The sequence below is a fragment of the Enhydra lutris genome, unplaced genomic scaffold (genome assembly GCF_002288905.1).
Source record: "Enhydra lutris kenyoni isolate GAN:26980312 unplaced genomic scaffold, ASM228890v2 scaffoldscaffold27, whole genome shotgun sequence".
NCBI classification, from domain to species: domain Eukaryota; kingdom Metazoa; phylum Chordata; class Mammalia; order Carnivora; family Mustelidae; genus Enhydra; species Enhydra lutris.
The window spans coordinates 18,878,075-18,902,869 of NW_019154111.1; the positions used below are offsets into that span (position 1 = coordinate 18,878,075).

Here is a 24,795-nt window from a genome sequence, read left to right on the forward strand (position 1 = left end):
GGAGGGTGCTGGATCCGGAATCCACAAACCTGAGTTCCAGCCACAGTTCTGCCATAGATTGTCAGAGTGAGTTTCAAGAAGGTATGTCCCCTGCTTCAGACACAGTAGAGTTGGTACATGTAAACTGAAGAAATTGGTCTAGAACTCCAGATGGTTTCTGAGATATCTTCCAGATTTTAAACCAACTAGATTAAATTCGTTTTAATTTAAGCAGTGGTGACAAAAATTAGTGGGTGGTTGAATGCTAAGGCTTGTATACCCGGTAGCCATCAATAAGTTTTTTGGTCATGGCTGAGTGAAAGGAAGGTGTCCCCGCCATGAAGCAATAGCGAGTGCAGTAGATAAGGTAGAAGAGAGATTAAAAATAGCTGTGTCATATGACACACTCTGTATCTACCACAAGGGCTCTGAACCCCAATGTAGGAAATTGATTGGAACTCCTCTTCTTCATATCCATGCTAAGTCTTTCTGAGTGACCAGAATATTTTCAGCAGAGACTATCTCTTCCTCTCAAATGGTCATCGTTACACATGTGAAGTTTAAAATCTACATGTTAAATTCACATTTTCAGTCTAGAAAAATGTGTCTTCTCTGGCTAAGAGAACTCTTAAGGAAGTTTCCTGTAGTAAGATCATAGATTCACCCAAAGGTTTTTCTGCTTTGTATGCAATCTCTCTTACCCCAGTGTGTTTTTTTCTTCTATATGAAATATCATTGTCAGCAACCTTAGATCGTTTTTAATCAAATCAAAACCATCAACAACTCATCTGATCCCAATCCAGAAGTATGACAAAGATTTTCCAATGCTTAAATTCCATTTTTTATGTCTACTACGGTATGATATTTCTTTCCTCACACTCAGGCTTTAGGACACACAGTGGCAGCCACTGGCGCCCGTGTGTCACGAAAGATGCTGGACAGTCCCTTCAGAGCTTTGGATCCCTGTGTTGGATTATGGGGATATTTCCAAAGTCAAAACTGACATCTGCAGTAATTTCCCAAGAGCACTCTCTGTGGTCGTTTCATAATGTCCAAGAATATCACAACCTGAAGGTAGTTAGAGGTTAACTGAAATACATCTTATTGTCCAGGATACATACTAAACCTGCCTACCTCTCTAAACCTTTGTACATTTGCCTTTCTTGAGTCCCTTTGAAACAATTTCATTTCAGCTCTCATGTTGCTGAAGACACATCAGGGTGCAGTATTTAATTGGTAAATCATGCAGATTAAACGTTCTCTTGTGTTATAAACTGATTAAATATTTAATTGTTGAAGAGTTTCATCTCAACGAGATTTTTTAAAAATATTGTTGTGATGTCTTGTGAAATTAAAAGTAATTCTTTAAATGATAGTTAATCAGTTATATTCATTTAAGTAGTGTTTTATAAAGGATTAGTTTCTCAGGACTTTCCTTGAAAAGGATTCTTTTCAGTAAAGAAACTCTAAATTAAACACTTTAAGTAAAATTGGCCTAAACTATATAAATGAGTTCAGTAGCCATTTTAAGATATGGTAACAAACAAAGAAAAAAACCGAAACTATTGCAAAAGAATATGTTTCTCAAAATAAAACTCATCTTCCATTTCTGTGCTGTTGTCTCTGGACTCCCAAATAAGAAAGGGCAGAAATGCTCAGACTTTTTGAGTGTAGTGTTTTACACTAGTGCCCAAACTTTCTGTCTCAGGAATTTATCCATCCTCAGTAAGATCAACACTACTACTTTTAACTTACTTAAAGATTCAGTTTATTATCATGTTGATTTCATGAGAGTATTTGAAATCAACAGAGCATGGATAGGAGTAGCTGCTAGATACAACTTTCCTTCCAGGATGCCCTTGGTGGTATATATTTAGAATCGAATGTCTACTTTTTCAGTCCTTTCCTTTGGATAAATTTCTTTGTGTGTGTAATCAGCCTCGTTATTGGGAATGCAGGCTGCAGCCCATTAAGCCTGAAGACTTCTTTGTCTTCTTGCATTTCTTATAATTCTGGGATATGTCGATTTAATGTCGATTTAAAAATAGTTTTCCTCTTCAATAATCTTTCACTTTCAAATGACTCTGAAGTTGTTACATAAACAACATAAATTAGTATAGATTCCCATTACAGAAGATTTTCTTTTTGGTGTTGTCTCTATAGTAAAAGAATTCAGATGTAAGACATTAACTGTTAGACCATCATGCCCAACCATGATTTTTCTGTCAACACGCAAAGCGGAAAGTGAATATCATTGTCGTGTCATTACCATTATTTTCCTTCTTCGTCAATAGAAAGGGATGGATGACGTAGATCCATCGATGTACTGGTGGCTATCTGAGATCACGTGTTTCTAAACATGGTGATGTTATGTACGCTGGTACCTCACTGTGTACTAAAGGCAGATAAAAAGTTCGATCTCCATTTTTGATCTGCGTTACCTTTAGCACTGTGTGATTTAGCTGCTGAGACACACTGTTTCTGAGGTGTTTTGGGGTTTTGTTCTGTCTTTTTAATTGTTTGAATTTCTGGTTCGTCTTACCTACAGTACTTGGGCTCACACTGAAGTCCTTTGACCTCTTTTAAGATAGTCATAGTCAAACCCATTCCCTAGATTGCCTTGTTTGCCTCAGGAAATGCCATACAGACCTTGCTCCTTAACTTTTCTTTTAATCCCGTCAAAGTTTGTTTCTTTTTAAAACCTCCCCTCTCGAATTAAGCTGTCTGGTTCGTCTTTGTTAATAATCCTTATTTTAATGTGAAGTTATTATTTGTAAGTATAAGAATTTATAAAAGGGTCTACTTTTGATGTACGGCGGGTGCCAAAATAGCTTTGGCAAGTCCAGACGCAGCTTAGGGCAGCCAAAGGCCCTCATTTGAATCTAAGCTGTTGGTGAATTAAAAACCTGAGAAACTTGAGCTGCGCGTGCCTAATCGCCTAAAAGAAACTCAGCAAGAAAATGTCGTGTAGCAGGTTGATCTGATTTCTTTGATAATTCAAAAGGATCTTCAAGAACTATGTGGACTTCTTACTTATATTCTTGAAATGTGATCATGAAACACAATTGTCATTTGGCACATTCCCAGAAATACACATCTTTGCATGAGGCACCTGGACATATGTGGCAGGTCTGGTAGAATCAGCTAATTAACAACACAGGCTTAAACAGGCACCTCATCTGGCGATGCAGCCAGTTGCCTGATGGTGCTCAGCAGGGTTGGGTAGTGCTTTTTATTTTTCTATCCTAATGGTCTGCTGCCCACCTAATTTTGCCTTATTGTCAGTCACTACTTACCGCAGCTTGGGGCCCTCCCAGGAGGCTAAATTATTATCAAAGGATTAGGGAGATGTAGCCTTGCAGCTCTGACATTTCTGATTACTTGTCTATGCCAGAACACTAATTAGCTGTGACTAATTAAGAAAAATGTCCCTGCCATAGAAAACCATTTAAAAGAACTGAGGAGTAGAAAAGCAATTCAAAAGCTGAGCAGTGCTCAGATTTGCCGATGCTCTTTAGATTTCCACCAGAGCCTTAACTCACCTTTAATTGTGCTCAGAATTAAAAAAAAAAAAGAAGAAGAAGAAGAAAGAAAGAAAGAAAAAAAAAAGAAAATCGCACATGTGAACTGATCTGAGGATTTTCCTTGAAGAGGGGGAAAAGGAATTGTTGTTGAGCACCTAAACTCCCTTAGCAGTGGTAAAATTGTCTTTGAGGAATGGAAGATGACAAAACATTCATTTCCATCAAGCAGTTTTCCTCCACAGCAGATGTGTAAATGTACATTGGCATTCATTCACCCAAGCCAATATCAATGACTTAATAGTCACTGAAGAACGTAGAATATTCTCTTGACTGATTTTATAAAAGATAGTTAAAATGAGGACAACACATTGAGCATTTTCTTAAGTTCGTTAGTATTGATTTCACGCTACTTCCACATTGAAGATTTTCTGGAAGATCTGACTTCCCCACACAGAGCCTGGTTTTTCCACAGCAACTCTGCATGCTTGTATAGCAACTGGCCACTAGTGACTCATTCATGAAAATACCTGGGCTTCCCCGGAGACCAGCATCTCGGTCTATTGACCAGTGCAAAGTTTTCATAGAACTGGGAGCTGCTACTCTCCTTCCCTTTGGACCTAACTTCATCAGCATATGACACATGACCTGAAGCCATTTCCTGTGGTGGCTTTTTCAAGTCCTCCTCTGTCAGCCACCCCATCTACAAGTCTTCCCCTGAATCCCTGTCTATGTTCACGAACGGATATGGCAGCGAGAACGCCACTGTTGACTAAGTCCAACTGAAAAAAAAAAACTCTGTTTAAGGAAGTGGCTATTGTGGTAAAACCGTGATTAGGTGTGTTTATTGAGTGGATTGAAAGGAAACTCTATAAAGAACAGTGTTCAAAGGTACTTACAAACACCTAGAGAGGCCCTTAATTTCCTGATGATGGCCCAGCACTAGGTAAGAGTCCATCTAAATTTTCCTGTGTTAATCTGGGCAAAATATTTCATTTGAAATAGAGTTCTAACCCCATCTCCCCTGAATTCTTCATGCTATTTTTTAAACCCGTTTCCCCTTTTCCTCTCAGTGGAGAAAAAAACAGGTAGCCAGCATCCTCTAGGGAGTAATCCTTCCTATATATGAAGACTGTTATTAAGGCGCTTGTCATACTTGTCCACTCTGGGATAAATAATCCCTATTTGTTTCACTTCTCTTCATAGGCCCCTTTCCTAGCCCTTTAATCATCTTTGTGGCTGTCCTTTGAAACTTCTCTAAGCATTCTCTGTCATGGCTTAGGGTTTTGACTCAGGAATCGGATGTGGTGTTTAAATGCGGCTGGACAAGATTCTTTCAGGCCATGTTCCTTCTGTGCATTCTAATAAATAACATTCCCATACTTTGGCTCTACAGATGCTCATAAATGTGGTTCCATATACTCCCCCCCATTTCTTTGTGTCAACATGTTGACGTTCCCCTCAGTTAACTGCCTGCACTATATGCAAATAATGTATATGTTTATTGTTGGAGAATGTCCATTTAGTTGATTTTTTTAAACATTTTTTTAAAAAGTTCTTATTTATTTATTTGACAGAGATCACAAGTAGGCAGAGAGAGGGGGGAAGCAGGCTCCCCACTGGGCAGAGAGCCAATGTGCGGCTTGATCCCAGGACCGTGGGATCATGACCCGAGCCGAAGGCAGAGGCTTGACCCACTGAGCCACCCGGGCACCCCCAGTTGATGTTTTAGATGCATAAGGAAACCTCCAATTCACTGTTCAGTTACTATGTGTAAAGCCTGGTGGGGAATGCTGGGGTAAAAAGGTTTGGCATTGTTTTGTCCCACAGAGTTGGGTATCTCTGTCACGGGACAATGGATTCTAATTAAAATAGGAAATTGAGGGTGCCTGGGTGGCTCAGTGGGTTAAGCCTCTGCCTTCAGCTCAGGTCATGATCCCAGGCTCCTGGGATGGAGTCCTGCATCAGGCACTCTGCTCAGCAGGGAGCCTGCTTCCTCCCACCCCCCGTCTGTCTCTCTGTCTACTTGTGATCTCTCTCTCTGTCAAATAAATAAATAAAATCTTTAAAAAAAAATAAAAATAGGAAATTGAAACTCCCCTTATTAACCATTTGTTCATCCAGCCAAAATTTATTCCATAGAGGCCACACACTATGTGGCAACACTGAAGAAGATATACCAAGTCCCTGATTTGAGGGAATTTACAATCTTATGATCAAATGGGACTACCGAAAAAGTGAACTTCTCATTAAAATGCTTTACATTTTCATCTATGGAATAGATATGAACATATTTTCTTTCAAATGGGTGTATTATGGAGAAGTAAAATCTAATTCCCTTTCGAAAGGGGTAACAGTGATCATAAAATTCATTTATTTATCTGTCTGTTTCAGATGGAAGATTGGAAACTTGCCAAAAGTTAGGGCCAATGCAAGGTTTGTACCTAGCTCCATGACTACGAAGTAATGTAAAGGGAGAGGTACGCTCTCCCTTTCTACCCTTCATGGGTTCCTTGCTCAAAGCCAGGCTTATTTCAAATCCCAGGAGAGTTCTCTTGTGCCCTTAGACTGAAGTCAACAATGCCATAACGGTGATATTTTTCTGCATTTAAAAAAAAAAAAAGCTCATAAAGCCAACAAGTATAGAAGTCATGCAGGACATGTCACTTGGCGGTGAAAATTCACAGGCAGCACTGCCACCCTATTCCAGATATCCCCCCACATCCTTAGATAACCCCCAGGAGTGGGGACCAGTGTCCCTAAGCATATGCTAGAGAGCCAGCTCCCTGCTCACGTGACAGAACTGAGCACATCGACATCTGAGCGCGTAGTAAGACTATGTATGTGGACACTGATGTATGACCTAGACCTGGGGGCACATTCTCCTTTATTCAATTCATCCCTTAAAATGAAATCAGATGGCCACATTTAATGCTCTGTTTAGGTCCTATGTTCAATTTCTTTAGCCAGATGCCATTGTTTATCTTTTAGTGATTTCTACAACTTTCACATCTATTCAACTATTTTTTTTCTATTACTGAAACATGTGAATCAAGTCAACAACCTGGCTCTCATACTCTTCTGTCCTATGTTTAAAAAAAAAAAAAACTGCACTGTCGTCATCATACATGCAGTACTCTCTGTCTCCAAATATTTTTTTTAAGGATTTTTATTTATTTACTTGACAGAGATCACAAGTAGGCAGAGAGGCAGGTAGAGAGAGGAGGAAGTAGGCTCCCTGCTGAACAGAGAGCCCAACGCAGGGCTCAATCCCAGCACCCTGGGATCATGACCTGAGCCGAAGGCAGAGACTTTAACCCACTGGGCCACCCAGGTGCCCCACTGTCTCCAAATATTTAAAAGCAAATAGGCAATGCTAGATATGTGCCAATCTGCTAAGGGCTGGAGATAGCAATAAAAATAATCCTTGGGACACCTGGGTGGCTCAGTGGGTTAAAGCCTTTGCCTTCAGCTCAGGTCATGATCCCAGGGTCCTGGGATCAAGCCCCGCACCGGGCTCTCTGCTCAGCAAGGAGCCTGCTTCCTCCCACCCCTCAACCTCTCTGCCTACCTCTCTGCCTACTTGTGATCTCTGTCTGTCAAATAAATAAATAAAATCTTTAAAAAAAAAATAATCCTTGGTTGCTTCCCATCCTTTGCAGCCATACCAGCACACCATGCAATATTTTCATAGATGCCTTACAGAGTTCGAGGAGCAGAAAATATGGGAGCATCTGATTCTGCCTAGTAAGGGATAGTAGTGGCTTCCTAGCAGAAATAGTGGTTGAAATGAATCTCAAAGGTGGACATAGATCTGGCCAGGAAACATACCTCAGAATAAAAGTCTAGGCAGAGGGACTGACATGCCCAGAAATCCTAGATTTAGAGAAACCCAACATGGAGCAGAGCAGCAGCTCAGTCAGCTTGTGGAGAATGGATCCTATGGGCATGGCCCATGAGGTAGAGACAGAACGGTAGCTAGTTAGTCCAGTCCTTCCAGCACTCAAAAAGTAACTTGGGAATGATTGTTTTCCATTTTTATAAGGAAACTGAAACAGGAAAACCTGCTATTAGTTAATTCTTGGGCCTAGATTTTCTCTCAAACTGTGCCATTCAATAACCATACTAGGAGTCTGATTTATTTTTATTCAGATCCTATGTATGAATTTAGATGCAATATTGACCAAAATTTTATATATAGTGTTTAACATGAGTCATTCAACACGATGAAAAGGTCATTGTGCCCACATGAACCACGCAGTGGCGATGGGCCCCAAACTGCTCTCCACAACAGTGATAACCGGACTGACCACCGAGTTTGGCCAATCCAATAACTGTGATTAGTCATTTTAGTCAAAAAATTAGTCAAACCAGCCCATATCCCATCATTTGTCACAAAGTAGTAGAGAGGGAGAACAACTGATTATCTGAAATTTTCACTTATAATCTTTTTTTTTTTTTTAAAGATTTTGTTTATTTGTTTGACAGACCGGAATCACAACTAGGCAGAGAGGCAGGCAGAGAGAGAGAGGGGAGGCAGGCTCCCCGCCAAGCAGAGAGCCTGACTCGACTCAGGGCTCGATCCCAGGACCCTGGGATCATGACCTGAGCTGAAGGCAGAGGCTTTAACCCACTGAGCCACCCAGGTGCCCCACTTATAATCTTTTTAACACCAGGTGAAGAGCCCCAGAATAAAACGACAGAGGCACTTACCTGCTTGATAATCATGAATAATAAAGGGCAGTATTGATTTTGTTTGATTTTAAAGATTTATTTATTTGGGGGAAAGAGCATACTCATGAGTGAGGGGAAGGATGGGGAGGGGCAGAGGGAGAGGGAGGAGGCAGACTCCCTGCTGAGCACAGAGCCCTAGATCCTGGGACCCTGACATCATGATCTGAGCAGAAACTGAGTCAGACGCTCAACTGACTGAGCTACCCAGGTGCCCCCAGAACAGTATTAACTTTAATGACTTTGTGTAGTGGAGGTAAAGATAGGCTAGCTTAATAATATTATTTTCAGGACATTTTAGAATGACAGGAATTTTGGATGAATGAAATAGTAGCAGAAAAGAGCTTCTACAACTCCCAGTTTACGGAATTTATCCTGTTCTGTAACTTACTCTGTTTTTTAACTGAACAGGATCTAACTCACCTAGAAATAGCTTGGTATTTATACATTTTTTGTCAGTTTTTCTTGTTGTTGTTTTTGCTTTTTACTGAACTTTTTTTTATTATTATTTTCATTAATGTATAATGTATTATTTGCCCTGGGATACAGATCTATGAATCGTTAGGCTTAAACATTTCACAGCACTCACCATACCCAATGTCCATACCCAACCACCATCTCCCTACCACTCCCACCCCACCCCCCCGCAACCCTCAGTTTGTTTTGTGAGATTAAGAGTCTCTTATGGTTTATCTCCCAATTTTTTAAAAGTAATGTCTACTCCCAATGTAGGGCTCAAACTCATGACTCTGAGATCAAGAAAGTCAGCTGTTCTACTGACCGAGCTGGCCAGGCACCCCTACATTTTTTTTTTAAAGAGAAAGTGTGGGAGCAGAAGTATTGAACTTCAAGAATAGGAAAGCTTTTTCAGCATTCAACAAACATACTAGGTACCTACTATCCTACTGTATGTCAATCCTCCTGTGTTATTAGCACTTTCTACATTTTCTTAACAGACATCAAAGTGCTCATAAACTCTCCTTTGCAGACTTCCTGATAGAGGTAGAAAATGAAAACCACCCTGAGTATGAGGTTATTGAACATGGAAAAAGAAAAACATGAATCAAATGCTCTTCAGTTCTATGTTAAAAAAAAAAATGATGAAAGCAGTATATATAGATCGAGCCTCCTTATGAATGAACCAAGGATTTCTTTCCCACCTTGCATTGTTTTGTTACAGTTGAAAAAAAGAACCCTTCCCAGTATTCCTAAGCATTAAAGTGTATAGCACTTTGAAGCATCTTAAGAATGAGGGGCACCTGGCTGGCTCAGTAGCACTGTTAGACTCTTGATCCTAGGGTCATGTGTTTGAGCCCCACACTGGGCTCAAGATTTTTTGAAAAAAATCTTAAGAATGGGATACGTGGGAATGGCATAGCACAAGGGCCACTTGGTTGGTTATCCTAACAGAGTATGATTCTTGAAAGAATTTATTTGCATTACATATTATTAGGTTTACAAATATCTTTGGTCTTTGGAAATGTAGATTGTTTTAACTTGCTAAAAAATGTGGTAGACTTCTTTGAAACAATAAGCAATTTCCTGTTTACTTCACAGTCCTATGTTTCAAGACTATCAGGAACCCCCAAGAATAGTGAATACAGATTTCTTAGTTGTCTGCTGGAAGTAGGGAACTACCCTTAAAGAATCATGATTTTATTGACAGAACAGACTGGTTTCTAGAAGGAAATGGAATAAACCTAGCAGTCATGAGTACAGACTCTACAGTATGGATGTAAGATAAAAATTATGTCTTATAAATAAGGTATAAGATATAAATCCCACTTATCCTTAGTGTATAAACCTGACTAACGTGCTTTATCTAAACTCAGTTTTCCACCCATATAAGCTCAGTTTCCACATATGCAACATGGGAATAATAGCCATCTCATGAAGATTGTGAGAATAATTTGATTTTTAAATTTTATTTATTTATTTATTTATTTGAGAGCGAGACAGAGCACAAGCAGGGGGAGAGGCAGAGAGCAGGTTCCCCACTGAGTGAGGAGCCCCACTCAGGGGTCAGTCCCAGAACCCCAGGATCACAACCTGGGCCAAAGGCAGACACTTAACCAACTGAGCCACCCAGGCACCCTAGTTGTTTTAAGAATTAAATGAAATTTTAACTGATGAACTTAAATTTCCCAGGGAAGACTTAACAAGTATATCAGATACCTTTGTAATCGAAATCCATAAAAATAATTGCATGAAAACTGCACCTTACAGTTCATTAGGAATCTCATTCATTCCTCATGACACGTGATTGTTGCATTTTTACAATGTATTTGTTCTTCATTAAAAAGCCAAAATGAGGGCACCTGGGTGGCTCAGTTGGTTAAGCATCTGCCTTTGGCTCAGGTCATGAACGCCAGAGTCCTGGGATCAAGTCCCGTGTCAGGCTCCCTGCTCAGTGAGGAACCTGCTTCTCCTTCTCCCTCTGCCTGCCACTCCCCCTGCCTATACACTCTCCCTCTCTTTCTCTCTCTCTTTCTCTCTCTCTGAGAAATAAATAAGTAAATATCTTTTTTTTAAAGGCCAAAATGAATAAGTTAAAAACAGACAAAATAACAGGTGATAGAAAGTTCTGGAACTCTAGCTTTCTTTTTTTTTTTTCTTTTTTTTTTTTTTTCCAATGAAGCTGTATTTAAGCACCGTGAAAAAGTGAAAAGGTGTGATAGTTTGGCTTTTCCCTGCAGTTCATTCTTACAACAATCACAGGCTGTATCGGTTCTAATCGTGCCATTTATTCTGATAATTAAATCTAATATCATAGTATTTCTGGAGAACATCAAAATCTTATTTAAAAGTTACATTCACCTCATCTATCCTTCATCTGACAGAAGAGAAAAGTGAGAGAAGAAGCTTTGACAGGCTCAGTCAAATAGCCACATAAAAGGTGTTGGCCATTCTGCCCTCTCAGCTTCTATGTTGATGTCCTTCTCCGGTATGTGGACAGTCAGCCCTCAGCTGCCATGTTCAGAGGCAGGTCTGCCCTTCCGGCATGAACCAGGCTCTGGGTATAGCTGGGAATGTTGATAGGTATTGGTTGGGTTGAACACTTCCTATATTTCTAACCATAATACACTGGTTTCAGTTTTCCTGAAATGTAGCCCTTATTCCTATTCTAAGCCCACAGAAAAAGCACACTTAAAACTTTATAGATGCTTGTGTTTCAGGAGTCTGTTTTATGGAAACACATAGCATCATTTCTGAGATACCTCATGAAGGGCCAGGGGTGAGGGGTTAGGGATGTTGGTGTTACTGTTTCAAATTTGCCATTAATACAAAATTTGCGTTTTAGTGTTTGGAAATGGGAAGTGACTGGCCACGAGTTTAGCTATATGGAATAGACTTGCTGCCCACAAAGGGAACACACAATGTACAATGAAGATTTACATTTACTTTTTAATATACTGGTGAAGCTGGAGGGCATTAATGTTTCTAAATATTTTGTCACTCTCCAAAGTGACAAAATGATCTTAAAGAATGCTTTTATCAAGTCTATCAAAACCTTCAGCATTTCAAAAATGTTATTTGTTCTTTAATTCGATTCAACCTAGCATTTGAAAGGTAGTTTCTTTCCTAAGATGACCTTTTCTAGATGGCATTTCACTTCAACTTGGTTCCTCAACACTTCTAAAACAGACAGCTTCCCTTGAAATACATGAAGAAATAGACTATGGAAATTTAGCCATTCCAGATCTTAGTGCACTAAAAAGTGTTGGATTGTTTTCTGGTTTTTTTGTGTGTTTTTTGGGTTTTTTTTTTCCCTGTGGTTCACCTATTGAGTTAAGCATAGCTGGAGAAGAATGAAAATATATCAACTAGTTGTACCAATTCATAATCAATAAAAAGCTAAACAAACAAACAAACAAAAAAAGCTAAACAGTTAAGCAGAAAATGTATCACAGATTTGTTCCTGGCAAAGCAGCTATTTTTGCCTTGCCATCATCGTCAGAAGCCACATTCTGACAGAAATCATTTGCTTGAAGCAGCCGTGATATATAAGCCCTATGTGGTCTCGTGATTCGGATTTAGGAATATCAGCCACAGAGGGTCTAAAGGCATTGTGCATTAGTACGTATTGAGACCTCATTCCAGGTGGCCAGCAGCTGGACTTCTTAAAAACAAAATTTCCAAAATAAATGGGAAGCGCTTGTTTCCAGGCAGGGAGTGTTTTATTTAATTGAATCATCCTCAAAAACATCATAAATTAGGCAGAACAGGGAGTTGTGCGTATTTAATATATTTGTTTTATATTTCCCCCAGTCAACAGAATAATGAAATTCCTTAACTACTTCTCTTTAACTTGCACGAAGAAAGCACGGTATGTTGCTAAATCTCTTTTCACCGGCACCGCGGAGAAACAACTTTAATCCTTGTTAGAAAATTGCCGAGTCTGGGACTGACAAAGAGCTCATGCTTGGTCCATTGTTAGTGCTCCCTGGCCCCAAGAGCAGAGCCCTTTACAGCTGCGTAGATCCCGCCCGGCTCAGCTGCACTATTTAGGAGAGGAGGTTTGTCAATTTCTATTGACAATGGAGAGAGTTTTTCAGGGCCTGTAGCAGTGCTCACACAGTCGGGAATCAATGCCAGCCATTCAGACTGCACCCTCTTTCATTGCTTTGGTTTGTTAATTCAAGACTAAAGGTCCACTGAGGGGGTTCAGGGTGTTTAAGAAAGCTGATGAACTGTTTAAGAAAGCTGATGAACTGCAAGCGTTTATAGCCCTGGTGTGGCAATTTCCATAGTCAGTGGCAACTCCTGGCACTGAGGGAGCTGTGTCCTTGTTGACCCTCTTGTTATTAAAAATGCACAAGTGCTACGCTTCTCAATATTTCAACACTCTTTCATTGTCAATACCACCTTCTGAGCCCTTCAGCTTGTTGCTTGCTCTAAAGATCTTCTTAGATTGGGTTTGAAAACTTCACCTTAAACACTAGATTAGACTGATGTTCTGTTTTCCGTGCTCCTGTTGATTTGTTGAACCTTCCCAGGGCTGGAAAGCAAGTAGCAGCTTGATGGGGAGACGGGCTGCTAATATGATTTACCAGTCTACAGTCATGCACAATAAGTGTGAATAAATACAGGGGTCTCACAGAGTCAACCCTAGCCTTTCCTTTTCTTTTATTTTTGCTTTAAAAGAAATATCTCAAGAAAATGAAGTGAGTAATGCATGCCCTTACAGGAGTTGAATGAACCACAAAAAGAAGAAAAAAAAAAAAAAACACATATTTTTTGTTAAAGTGGTAGGCTGCTGTCATGGATTGATGTAGGGGGGAAAAATGTAGAATATACACTTACTGCTTTCTTCCTAAGTAGACCAAAGCAAAGGATGAAGCGGTAATGCCATACCCATGACTTCAGTGCAATCTGCAGTGCCCCTTCCTTGTCATCCCCCAAAGGGAAAAAGTGAATGGTCAACCAGATTGTTTTATAAAGTTCACTTTTCCCGAAATGAAAGGACATTTGCTAACATTCAGACTTTCCTGCACATTCGCCCTTTCGAATGTTTCTTTTTTTTTTTTTTTTTTTTCTCTCCTTTGTGTTGGGAAGGTTGCTTTTGCTTGGGTGGGTGAAAATGAAGCGAATCTACCTGTGAGTTTTGTGTTAAGATGAAAAAAAAAACAAAAAAACGGAACCTACCATATTCCAGCACCCAAAAGAAGAACATATCAATTCCAGCACCAGAAATAGGAAAGTGCTGGAGATTTCTTTTTGGTGGTTGTGTTTGTTTGCTTATTTGTTTGCATGGAGTGTGTGTGTCTGTGTTTGTGTGTCTCTTTCACCATATACAAGAAAGAAACAGTCCTAGTGGGTTTTGTGCTGTTGTTAGTAGCAACATAAACTCTGAGCTAAAGTGCTGCTTTCCCTTAATTACCTGATTTAGCTGAAAATCCTCAAAATGCTTTGCCTCGGGAACCAAGAAATATGCATTTTTACCTGAAAAGAATAATTTTTCTTATAGAACTTTCCTTATCGAGTAATTGGTTGCCTTTCAAACTAAGATGATGGTAAAGTAGCTGAAGCTTTTTACTTCACAATCGTTCGCTTTTCTTCTCTGTTTTTATAGTTAACTTACAATCATTTTATCCCCAGTTGATTTTTCTCTAAAATTACAATTTTGGCATTGTGTTAAAGACATGCTGTTAATAATAAATTTCTGTGTTACATTAGATGTCCTTTTGATTATCACTTAATCGTAAGTATCATGTGTAATGGGAAAATGAGTTAACTTTAAATTGTGTAAAGATTTTTTTAAAAATGTAAAGGTGCATATGGAGAAATTCTCAGTGTTTTCATTTCCCTCAAATTCATACAACTTACCATAGATATAGTAACTTTATAGTCTAACAGACAGATTAACTTGTAAGGTATGCTAGACTTCATATATCATATTTTGCCCCCCAACAAAAAAATATTATCTCTTACAGAAGGATTATAATTTAAGAGTCATAACCATGATGACTGCATTTTAGCTTTCAAATTATCTGGAGACTGGTATAGGGTGAGAGTCTTAACTTAGTATCTCATATGTGCTATCACCAATACCCAAGAGTGTTTACCTGTATTAAAATAGAACTCAAGAGGTTGAGACTATAAATAATTTGAAATAGGGAAGTATAGGATTGAAATACCATTGGCAATTACTGTGTCATGACTTCATTAGCAACTTTTTTTTAAAGAATTTAAGGGTATATCTTATTTTTGTAAAACTTGTTTCTGATACTTTTATAATGTCCAGAAAATTAAGAAAACAACCTTAAGGAAAGAGCAAAATTAGGTACATGAATAACATTTTTTAAAAAGTCATAGCCTATCTCACATTTTAAAAACCTGGAATTCATCCATGTGCTATCATAATGTTTAACAAATCAGTTATTCCTTTTAGTTAGCTTATCTCATTTTATGTATGTATGTTCAGTGTACTAATAAATTAATAGAAATAAGTCTTATGAAATGTGACACTGATTCATGTTTCATTTAGGCTTAAAATACCATTTCTTATACTAAATTTTATCAGAATTTTATCAGAACAATGTTAAATACAAGTCCAGATGAATTTCATACTTACTCGTATCAAATAAGATTTCTCTTAATGATTGAATTTACTATTTTATTATGGAAGAAAATTTTTTTAAGATTTTTTTTTCCTGTGTTTGTATACCTAAACACACACGCATCCCATGTGCATGACCTCTAGTGTCACTATATTTCTCTATACAAAAGAGACACAAAAATCCCTTCTCTTTCCAAAAACTCTTGTCATTTCCTACAAGCTAAATGGATTTTGCTATTTCTCAAGTTTATCTGAATGAGGAGCATTATTATTTTTTACAGTATTACCCAAACCTAGCTCTAGCATGGAGTGGCGAATCCCTTAAAATGCTACCACTAATGGTAGATTGCCCTTTTAAAAACAAATAAACAAACAAACAACAAAAAAATGTCTTCTTTTACTATACTCCTAGACATTACATAGGAGCAGGAAATTACATGAGAGAAGAATTTTGATTTTCCCCTCAAAAGAGTGGGAATAAAGAGGAAAAAATAGGAACCCTCCAAAAACACTAGCAAAATGAAACCAGTTCTTTCACGATTTAGTCAACTGACCTCTTCTTTTCGTTTCTGATAGACAGCAATTCCATCCTGATAAAGTGCCTTCCTAAGGTCCGAAATCTTTATTTTAGATGGTTTTAAAACATCTTGGCAAATACTCCGCAACCACTAGTAGGTAAGGGTGAGATTGCAGATCCCTGGCTCCTAAGCCGTGGCAGGGCTTTCTGTCACTTCTCTAGCCTGTTATTTCTGGGTACTGACTGCATGTGTCATGGCATAACGCATCCGCTCTTCGATTTTTACATAATGTACAGGCTAATAAGAAATTTCCCTCTGAAAGTAATTCACCTGCTTTGTCCTGCTGTTTGGGAGCCCATCCAACCCGTAACGTGTATTTAGTGCCCTTTGTTACCTACAGATTACAAAGCAGGCCACTAGGCTACAAGTGCGGGAACACGGTTTCCCATGAATATGTTCTGGCTGAAAGACTCATGTTAATTCATGTAGAGAACAGCCCAGGTCAACGTAGCAGATTTTCTAGCAAAACATACAATTCTGTTAACAGGAAATTATAGCATTATTGACTTCAAGTGCTGATCTGTGGTCATTCCAGAGTGTGTCATTACCCCCTCATTACCGAATCTGTTATATGAATACTGCAGAGGCTGTTTTTCTGTTTTATTCTCCTCCCCTCTGCCCCCATCCTTCTTTCCAGCAATGGTACAGCAGTTCCATGAAAGTCATTTGTGTCTGGTTGGCTGATAGATTAGACCTTCAGCTTCATATTTACCAACTGAAGACGCTCATCAAGATTGTGAAGGTAAACAAAATGTGTTTGGATGTGAATTGCCCACAAAGCTATGAAGGGTAATGGCTAGATATTGACATACAAAAAAAACGGTGTTTGATGTAACTGGGTGGATGTAAGTACTTTAAAAACATCACTCTCGGCAATGACAGGCTACTCTTCACTTACATTTTCAGTTAGATTATTTAAGTCAATGCTAATCATTCTTTTCTTCCCCAATGAAATATATTTGATCCAGTAATCACATTTTAAGATTATGTAGAGAAAGCCTCAGACACATTTACCTGATTATAGTAGGTCCACAGTAATTTGGTATTAATTTTCTTGATTATAGAAATGCTTTCTCCTAATACATTTTCTTCATATTTATTAGGATCACATATCATTATGAAGGCTTTTGAATGTTATTTACCCACAGCATAAGGAGAGTCATATCCTGACACGAAAGTCACACAGTCACTGCCTGACTTCCTTTGGAAGCACGCCCCATCTCACACGTAAGAGATGATCAGTTTGATCATCAGTTTGATCCCAGACAACCAACAGGTGTCACATCACTTAAGCAAAGCCATTTTGACATTTGCTCTTTGAAAGAAAACGTTAACAGCTATAGTTAACAGCTAAATAACAGTTACAGTTATTTAGTAAGGACTTTAAAATCATATGTTTATTTAACATGATTTTTCACACTTTGTAAATTCTAGTGGAAACGCAAAATTTGCCACAAGTATAACTTTTTCTTAAAATTGAGGCAAATCCTACCTTATGCCTAAAAACATAACTCTAAGTTATTGAGAGTCAGCTGTTCTTTTAAAAAGATGACCTTCAAAAAAAAAAGACCTTCACTTCCATTTTAGTGTCATTTATCAAATGGGATATATATACCATATGTATAGATCCAGATCCGTATATATATGTGCCCATATATGTATATGTCTAATAGGCATATGTATATATATGTATGTATGTATATATATATGTTTATATTTATGTGTATGTATGTGTGTATATCACACACACACACACACACACTCAATGGTTCTTAATGTCATTCCTGATCTACTGTTATCAGCATCACCTGGGAACTTGCCAGGCATGCAAATTTCCGGACCCCACCCCAGACCTACTGAATCAGAAACTAGCAATCTATATGTTAACAAGCCCGCCAGATGATTCTGATGTTAGAGTATAAGAACTATTATTGCATTACATCATTAAGTTTTATCCACATTAAAATATTTTCCAGCATTCTCTAGGTTCCTACAGTTTAATTAGAATACAAGTTCTTCTGTGCCATAGCCACACAGGTTATCACAAATTAGAAAGAACCATAAATAGGAAAGTTCTGTTCTAAAGTGAGAAATCGGCCAGTCCGCTGGAACATAAAACCAGACCCATCATGTCACGGTAATAGCAATCACGATTAGTCATAAATGATAAGTAAAATGATAGCCACCCATTCATTTTTAATACTACTAAACATACTGCATTTCATTGGACAGAATATCTTTGGTCCAGAGCTGTTCTTACCAGGTGTTATTTATTTTACAAAGAAACTGAAAGCACACTATGATCCATTCATATTTGCCTTCATTTCTGCAGTGTTTCTTCCTTGTTTCTATAAATGTGACTTGGAGAGCTTCCAAATGAAGTTTGTTTGTCATCAAAGAGAATCTGGGTTATCTGTGGTATACCTTCTAAATATTTATGTATGTTAAGGTTGCAGTCTGTACTCTGTACTGTGACTAATATTGGGATAAGCTGCTTACCCTTACAATCAGCCCTATTTTTCAGAAAGGACCTAGTCAGCTGATTGACATTCGTTGATAGATTGTTAAGTTCTCTGTTTTCAGAATAAAAGTCTCCGTTGTTCACCAGCCCATCATCTGTTTCTTTCAAAGTTATTCCTTTTCTCATATTCATATTGTCATTACAATTAAAGATCCAGCAGCAATGAATATTTTAGCCGAATAAAATGGCAATGTCATGAACCATACGGTGACATTTCCATTGTACTCTAAGCCAATCAGCTTATCTTATTTTAACATAGTCTTCATTATGGGCTACCAGTAGTCCAGACTGATAAATATGAAAATAAGTTTCATGAGTATGTTTGAGTTTCCATGCTTTGTTTTTCACAAGCAGGTCTCCAGACTCAAAATGCTTTCTTTGCCTGATACACCTAATCAAATCGTAGAGCTTTATTTAATAATTAAAAATTATTATTTTCACAGTGAAAATCAGGATGAATTAATAATTTAATGTTTTAATTGTTCCTTTTCCTACTTTGAACGTAAACAGACTTTAACCGATTTCATACATAGATTTATAACTCTTCAGAACCTATATGGTTATTTATAATGTTCATTTCTCAGTGAATTTAAGAAGCTCTTAAAGAGCAATGTATACAATGGTGAAGGTCCCTGCGTAGGCTTTCCTCCCATCCACATCACCTAGAGTAAGCCAGCACGTTACCACACAGCAGGGCATCCCATGCGGGAACCGGGCTGTAGAACTCTGGCCTTACTACTCCGCAGGCATAGTCAATCTTCTGTGCCCACCGGAGACATCTGTGCCCACAGATGCCATCAAGCTGTCTGTGACAGCCAACTTGGCCCCACAAAGACGCTTAGATAGTAATCAGTTCATTCATGTTGCTCGCTAAGAAAAAACAAATTCCCCTAAGAGTTTCACAAAGAGTTTAGGACTAAGAAATTATCCACAAGGTTTTAACATCAGAATGAGGCATTGAGGAAGGGAGAAAAATAGACTCCTCGAGAAATCAAAATGACTGATGGATTTGCGTTCTCCCTAGTGGCCATACGATGTTTAAAAGCAGTGAACATAAATCAGCTGCCTCTTTTTTTTTTTTTTTTTAAGATTTTATTTGACAGACAGAGATCACAAGTAGGCAGAGAAGCAGGCAGAGAGAGGGGAGGAAGCAGGTCCCCGCCGAGCAGAGATCCCAATGTGGGGCTTGATCCCAGTGTCCTGGGATCACTAACCGAGCTGAAGGCAGAGGCTTTAACCCACTGAGCCACCCAGGCGCCCCAACTGCCTCTTTTATTAAGAGAAAAGAAGACAAGTGAGCAGCACCCTCATGGCAGGCCCTCATCTTAAGTAAGACCTAGCAGACCTTCGCTGGCAGCCACAGAGGATGTCCCAAAGTCAATAACATTTTATGAACCCTAAAAAGAGACAGAGGAGATAGCAGGGGTACCTGTCCTGCAGCTCCACTAACTGCTTATTACCTGGTGATAAAATAAGGAAGTAGAAGGGCGCCTGGGTGGCTCAGTGGGTTAAGCCGCTGCCTTCGGCTCAGGTCATGATCCCAGGTCCTGGGTTCAAGCCCCACATCGGGCTTTCTGCTCAGCAGGGAGCCTGCTTCCTCCTCTCTCTCTGCCTGCCTCTCTGCCTACTTGTGATCTCTGTCTGTCAAATAAATAAATAAAATCTTTAAAAAAAATAAGGAAGTAGAGTCCTAACAACATGTCAGTTAGAAAGCTTTCAGGACTACAAATCCACAATACAAATCCGTCCTCACCAACATACTGACGATTAAGCTAAGTCTAAGGAAAGTCAGTTCTAATAATAAGGAAGTAGGACTCACAAACTCAGGGTATGATTATCAGCGGAACAATCATACTTCATGTCCAATGCATCATCTGTACTTGAATATTTTGTGTGCTATATTTTTAATCAAACTATTAAACAGTTACAGCCTTGCACACAAATCTGTGGTAATAATACCATGTATATCAGTTACCAGATTTTCGGGACAAAACTTGCCTTTCAGAGCTATTTCCATGGGTTTTGAAGCAAATTACGTAAGTTTTGGTATAAAAGAGTACCACTTTGGTCATAATAAGCTTAGAAAGAGCTTAGAAAGAGAATATGAGCGTGGTGGGGTATAAGGTGTCTTAAAATGTAAGTAAAAAATAGTTCTGATCATTTAAGAAAAAAAACGGTCTCTGAATCAAATTGTTATTTGCGGTTAATATACTGCACCTGATACTGTGTATAACATTTCTCACAGTTCAGTTTATTTTTGGTGAACTGTGGGGATGAACTTTTCAAATATAAATTTAATTTATAACAAGTGATTATCCAAATGAAAAAAAATTGTTATTTACCCTCCGTACTGCTTTTGGCATATCACCTCTGAAACTTGGAATGATGCTGGGAGCATGAGTCAGAGTAAAGAAGACAGGAAGATATGTGAAATACCAGGGGTCCCACATCCTTTCTATTGTTTTACTCCTTCCCCCAAGTCTGTTAGTAAGTCAGGTGTGTATATCAAGGGGATTAAGATGCCACTCATCAGCAGCATTTCCTACCTCCTGCAAATAAGTACCTAAAATTCAACCATGTGAATATTAAAAGTTTCCTTCTATAGATGAGGGAAACCAAGCATCTCCTAATGTTAATTTTCCGCTACTGGAGTTAGAGTATGGGGCCAGGAAGTACAACATTTCTTCTTATTTGACTTTCTTCATCTATTAAGTATAAAGCAAACAGCAAAAAGAGTGCCCACTGGAAATCATTTAGAACAAAACAACGGCACAAAATACTGGTACTTGAGGGCCCGTCCACTGACCTCTAAATGTAACCTAGGACAGGAAACAAAATCTTAAAAGATAGCATTAAAAACAGCCTTAGAAGTGCCTCCATACAATGGGATATCTTCTTTTAAAAAATCAATAATAAGATACCAGTCTTGTCTGCCAAAGAAAAATCATATCTGAGGAAGATTGGCCTTAAGGGGATGAGTGAAATAAGGGAAGATTTATGGGTTATGTATCTTCTGTACCACAGAGCCCAGCATTCTGTTGTTCTTGTCGCTGTTCTTAGGGATCACTACATAAACATTAACACGTTTATCCTATTTTTGACATATAATACATCAAATTATATACTTTTCACAGAAAATATAAATACATGTTTTATTAGCCCATCTATGGAAGCTCTATGCCAGAATTTGACACTTCACATTCCAAGGGAACTTCAAAAGGAAAAGGCAGAATTCATACAGACTTTTAGGTGTACACAAATTTTTACCCATGGTACATATAATAAATGTTATAATTCAGAAATACTGAAAGGGCACATTTCTTTTACCAATAATAGGAGTAACTCTCTCCATCCACATCTCCTTCCAAAAAGCTAATGCATTTTATAAAATTTCTTTTTTTGGTATTAACGGAACTGAAAAGCCAAGAATTCCATCCTATTAAAAATGTACATCGGTGCATATCATTTCACCTTTGTTCCAAGTCATTCAAATAGTAAAGTCTGTGCAACCAGGAATATTTTGGAGGAAAGCTCATTTGTCATCTGTCACAACATTTTGATCTATTCAGAGTGATCCTAGCTTGAAAAGCAGTATCCAAAGTCTCATTTCATTTTCTCCCCAGAAATACACCAACAAGCTGATTGACATGGGCAGCTAGGATCGGGATCCATTAGTGATTTGTCTAAGATCATTTCTGAAATTCCAACTGAGGATATATGCGTATTGACATCCACACATACAACCCCTAAGTTCTCTAAGCAGATTCTCTCTTCTTCCTCCAGAAAACGTACAGGGACTTCCGACTGCAGGGTGTGTTGGAAGGCACCCTGAACAGTAAGACCTACGATACTCTGCACAGGCGGTTAACGGTGGAGGAGGCTACAGCCTCTGTCTCAGAAGGAGGAGGACTTCAAGGCATCACCATGAAAGACAGTGATGAAGAAGAAGGCTGATAACCCCGGCGCTGTAGGAGGAAAGAGGATGTTGACCTCGTTTATTTTGTACTCCGTCTTTGTAATTACATTGATTGTCTGGACCAAATAAAAATGCTTGTATTTCACTCCACTTTGCAAGGAGTCAACCAGGAAGCAGAGTGAAAGGGGAAAATGCCAAGTTTTTTTTTGGTTTTTGTTTTTAGGATCAGCCTCTCCAGTGTAGCTTGACCTAAAATGAGCTTTGGCTTTGTTTGTGATTGGAACATGATTTTTTTGGGTTTTTTAGAAGCTTTGACTTTTTCTTCTGTGATTAAATCAAAGTAGTGTCCTCTGTGTGAAATGAGATCTACATTTCTCAGAGTATGATATTGTAAGAAGAAGCCACTCCTGATCACTGCGTCAGCTCTCTTGTACCCTTGTTAAAATGGTGTGTATTTAATAGTTTATCATTTATGTGTCAGGGTTTGTTTTTTTTTTTTTTCATAGTTAATTTGCCATTAATGTTGTAATGTGTGTAAAAACTTTAACCTTGGTTCTTAGTACTCTGAATTCATCTGCAGGCTTAAAGGACTGCCAAACCAAATATAGACTAGATCCTCCGTCAGCTTGTGTCCCCTTCTATTCTGAACATACCTTTCAAGTTTAGGAAAAAAAAAATCCCAAAGCGTAAGGTAATTAAGTGTGCTGCCATCAACATACCACATTCTCCTACTTCTAAATGTAACAGCTTGCAGGCAATAAAAATGTATTTGGTCAAAACCACCTCTGTATTTATTAGACTTATATAAATTAAATGCAGTAAAAAATGTTTGCAGTATTACAAACATCCCAACAATTTGGCTCTGTGTTTTTTCTTTTTGTTTTGTTTTGTTTACAATCAGATGAGTAAAAGATACTAACACTGCTTTGCACCTAATCGGCACGAACACTTCTGAAAAGAATAATTACAAAAGCATAGTTCCATAGCAAAAGTAATGTTGACTACATACTCATATATTACTAACATTAGCAATTTGTGTTAACTAATAATACTAGGAGTGCTAGTTATTTAACTAGCAGTTGACGTATTAGTTAACAGTTATTTCTTCCCCCCACAGTATTTTCTTGCTATAATTTTGAAAGTGAAAGATTACACTGTATAATTTCTCTATGAATTTTACTTCTTGTATTTTTTCCCTAAAATATCCTGGCATATTGTGCTACTACATTCATTCATAGTAATTTTTAAATGAGGTAAGTTAATGCAGAATAACTGGAGGTATCCCTGAATTTGTGTAAACTCTAGTTCGGGAATTTTGGAAGTGAAACAACTTCTTAGACCTCCAAATTCATTCTCTGACAGTGTTGTAAATGATGCCTCAGGAGCTGGACTAGTCCACAAAAATCCATTTGATTAGTTATTATATGATACTGGTTTGGGCTCAAATCTAGGTCCTAGGGGTAAGACCTCCTGTGACACAAGATAAACATGAAAGGAGATTTCTTCACCTTTCCTGGATTAGAGACTAAGTCTCCCAACTCAGTATTGTGGGAAGGCAGTTTGCCCTGGAATGCTCTCTTTTCCTCTCTCTGCCCTCACATCCAATAGCACCCTGTCTTCGGGCCGCCAGATGTCCAGTCCTGCTACCCTAAACTCAGCGGCACCCTCCCCATTCTTGCTGCTGCACAGCTCAAGCGGCTGTAGACTCTGAAATTACCCACCCTTGTTTTCCCTAAATGTCTGTGTCTTTGATATAGCTCATCTCTGAGTAATTGGCCCATGTTGTCCTGAACTATAAATGATGAATTACTGATGCCCCCCCCCTTAGCCATATATAGAGATACTCAGGGAAATACCTAGCTAATCCAATTCAGATATGCAGGGGAAAGCACTTGGGGTCAGCAGGGTCTTGCTGCTGATCTGAGCTCTTTCAACTGCCTACTGGCCCTCTTTGCTGGTCAGCCTCCTGTAGTTTCTCTCCAAATTTGAATGTTCTCTGCTCCTTCCCTTCTGTGCCCAGGAGATCTCTAAAGGCTCCATTCCCCGGTCCAATGTCCAGTGGCTTCCACAGAGAGGACAGCAACAAAGGCAGGTAGTGGAGATGCTCACAGGTATATGACGACTTTGTGGACGAGCCTTTGAGCCACAGAAAGGTGTATGAAGAGAAATTTATAAAGTAACTGAAAAAGAATAAAAAGTCATTTTTGGGTTTTTGCCCAGAAATTCTCTTCAACATAACTGCAAATTGCTTGAAATGACTTAATAATTGTTCATTGGTCTGTGTAACTGTTAGGGTGAATACCCAAGCATCTATTAAAGGAAGCCAAGTGTTATTTTTCAAGCATTAGTTCATTAAAAGGGATTTAATTGAAAGCCTAACAAATCTTACAACTTTTTTAAAAATGAAAATCATTTTTAATTCAAAAGAAATAGCTCTACCCTCCTAAATGGTAGAGAAAAAGCTCTACCTTCCTTGGGGGAAGGGCCAA

At 38.6% G+C, this 24,795-nt stretch overlaps 1 protein-coding gene across 5 annotated transcripts in view; it reads left to right on the forward strand.

The window, feature by feature from the left end:
* Window positions 1–23,154, forward strand: part of LOC111151929 (calcium dependent secretion activator 2) — a 532,957-nt gene extending 509,803 nt beyond the window's left edge. For 4 of the 5 annotated variants that reach the window (XM_022510149.1, XM_022510145.1, XM_022510146.1 and 1 more), the window contains 2 exons: window positions 16,507–16,611; window positions 22,174–22,781. In XM_022510149.1, the coding sequence (XP_022365857.1) occupies window positions 16,507–16,611; window positions 22,174–22,344 (276 nt within the window). In that variant the 3' untranslated portion in view covers window positions 22,345–22,781. Of the gene's footprint in view, window positions 1–16,506; window positions 16,612–22,173 lie in introns of all 5 variants that reach the window. The other variant, XM_022510148.1, reaches the window with a different exon arrangement.
* Window positions 23,155–24,795: the final 1,641 nt, after the last annotated feature.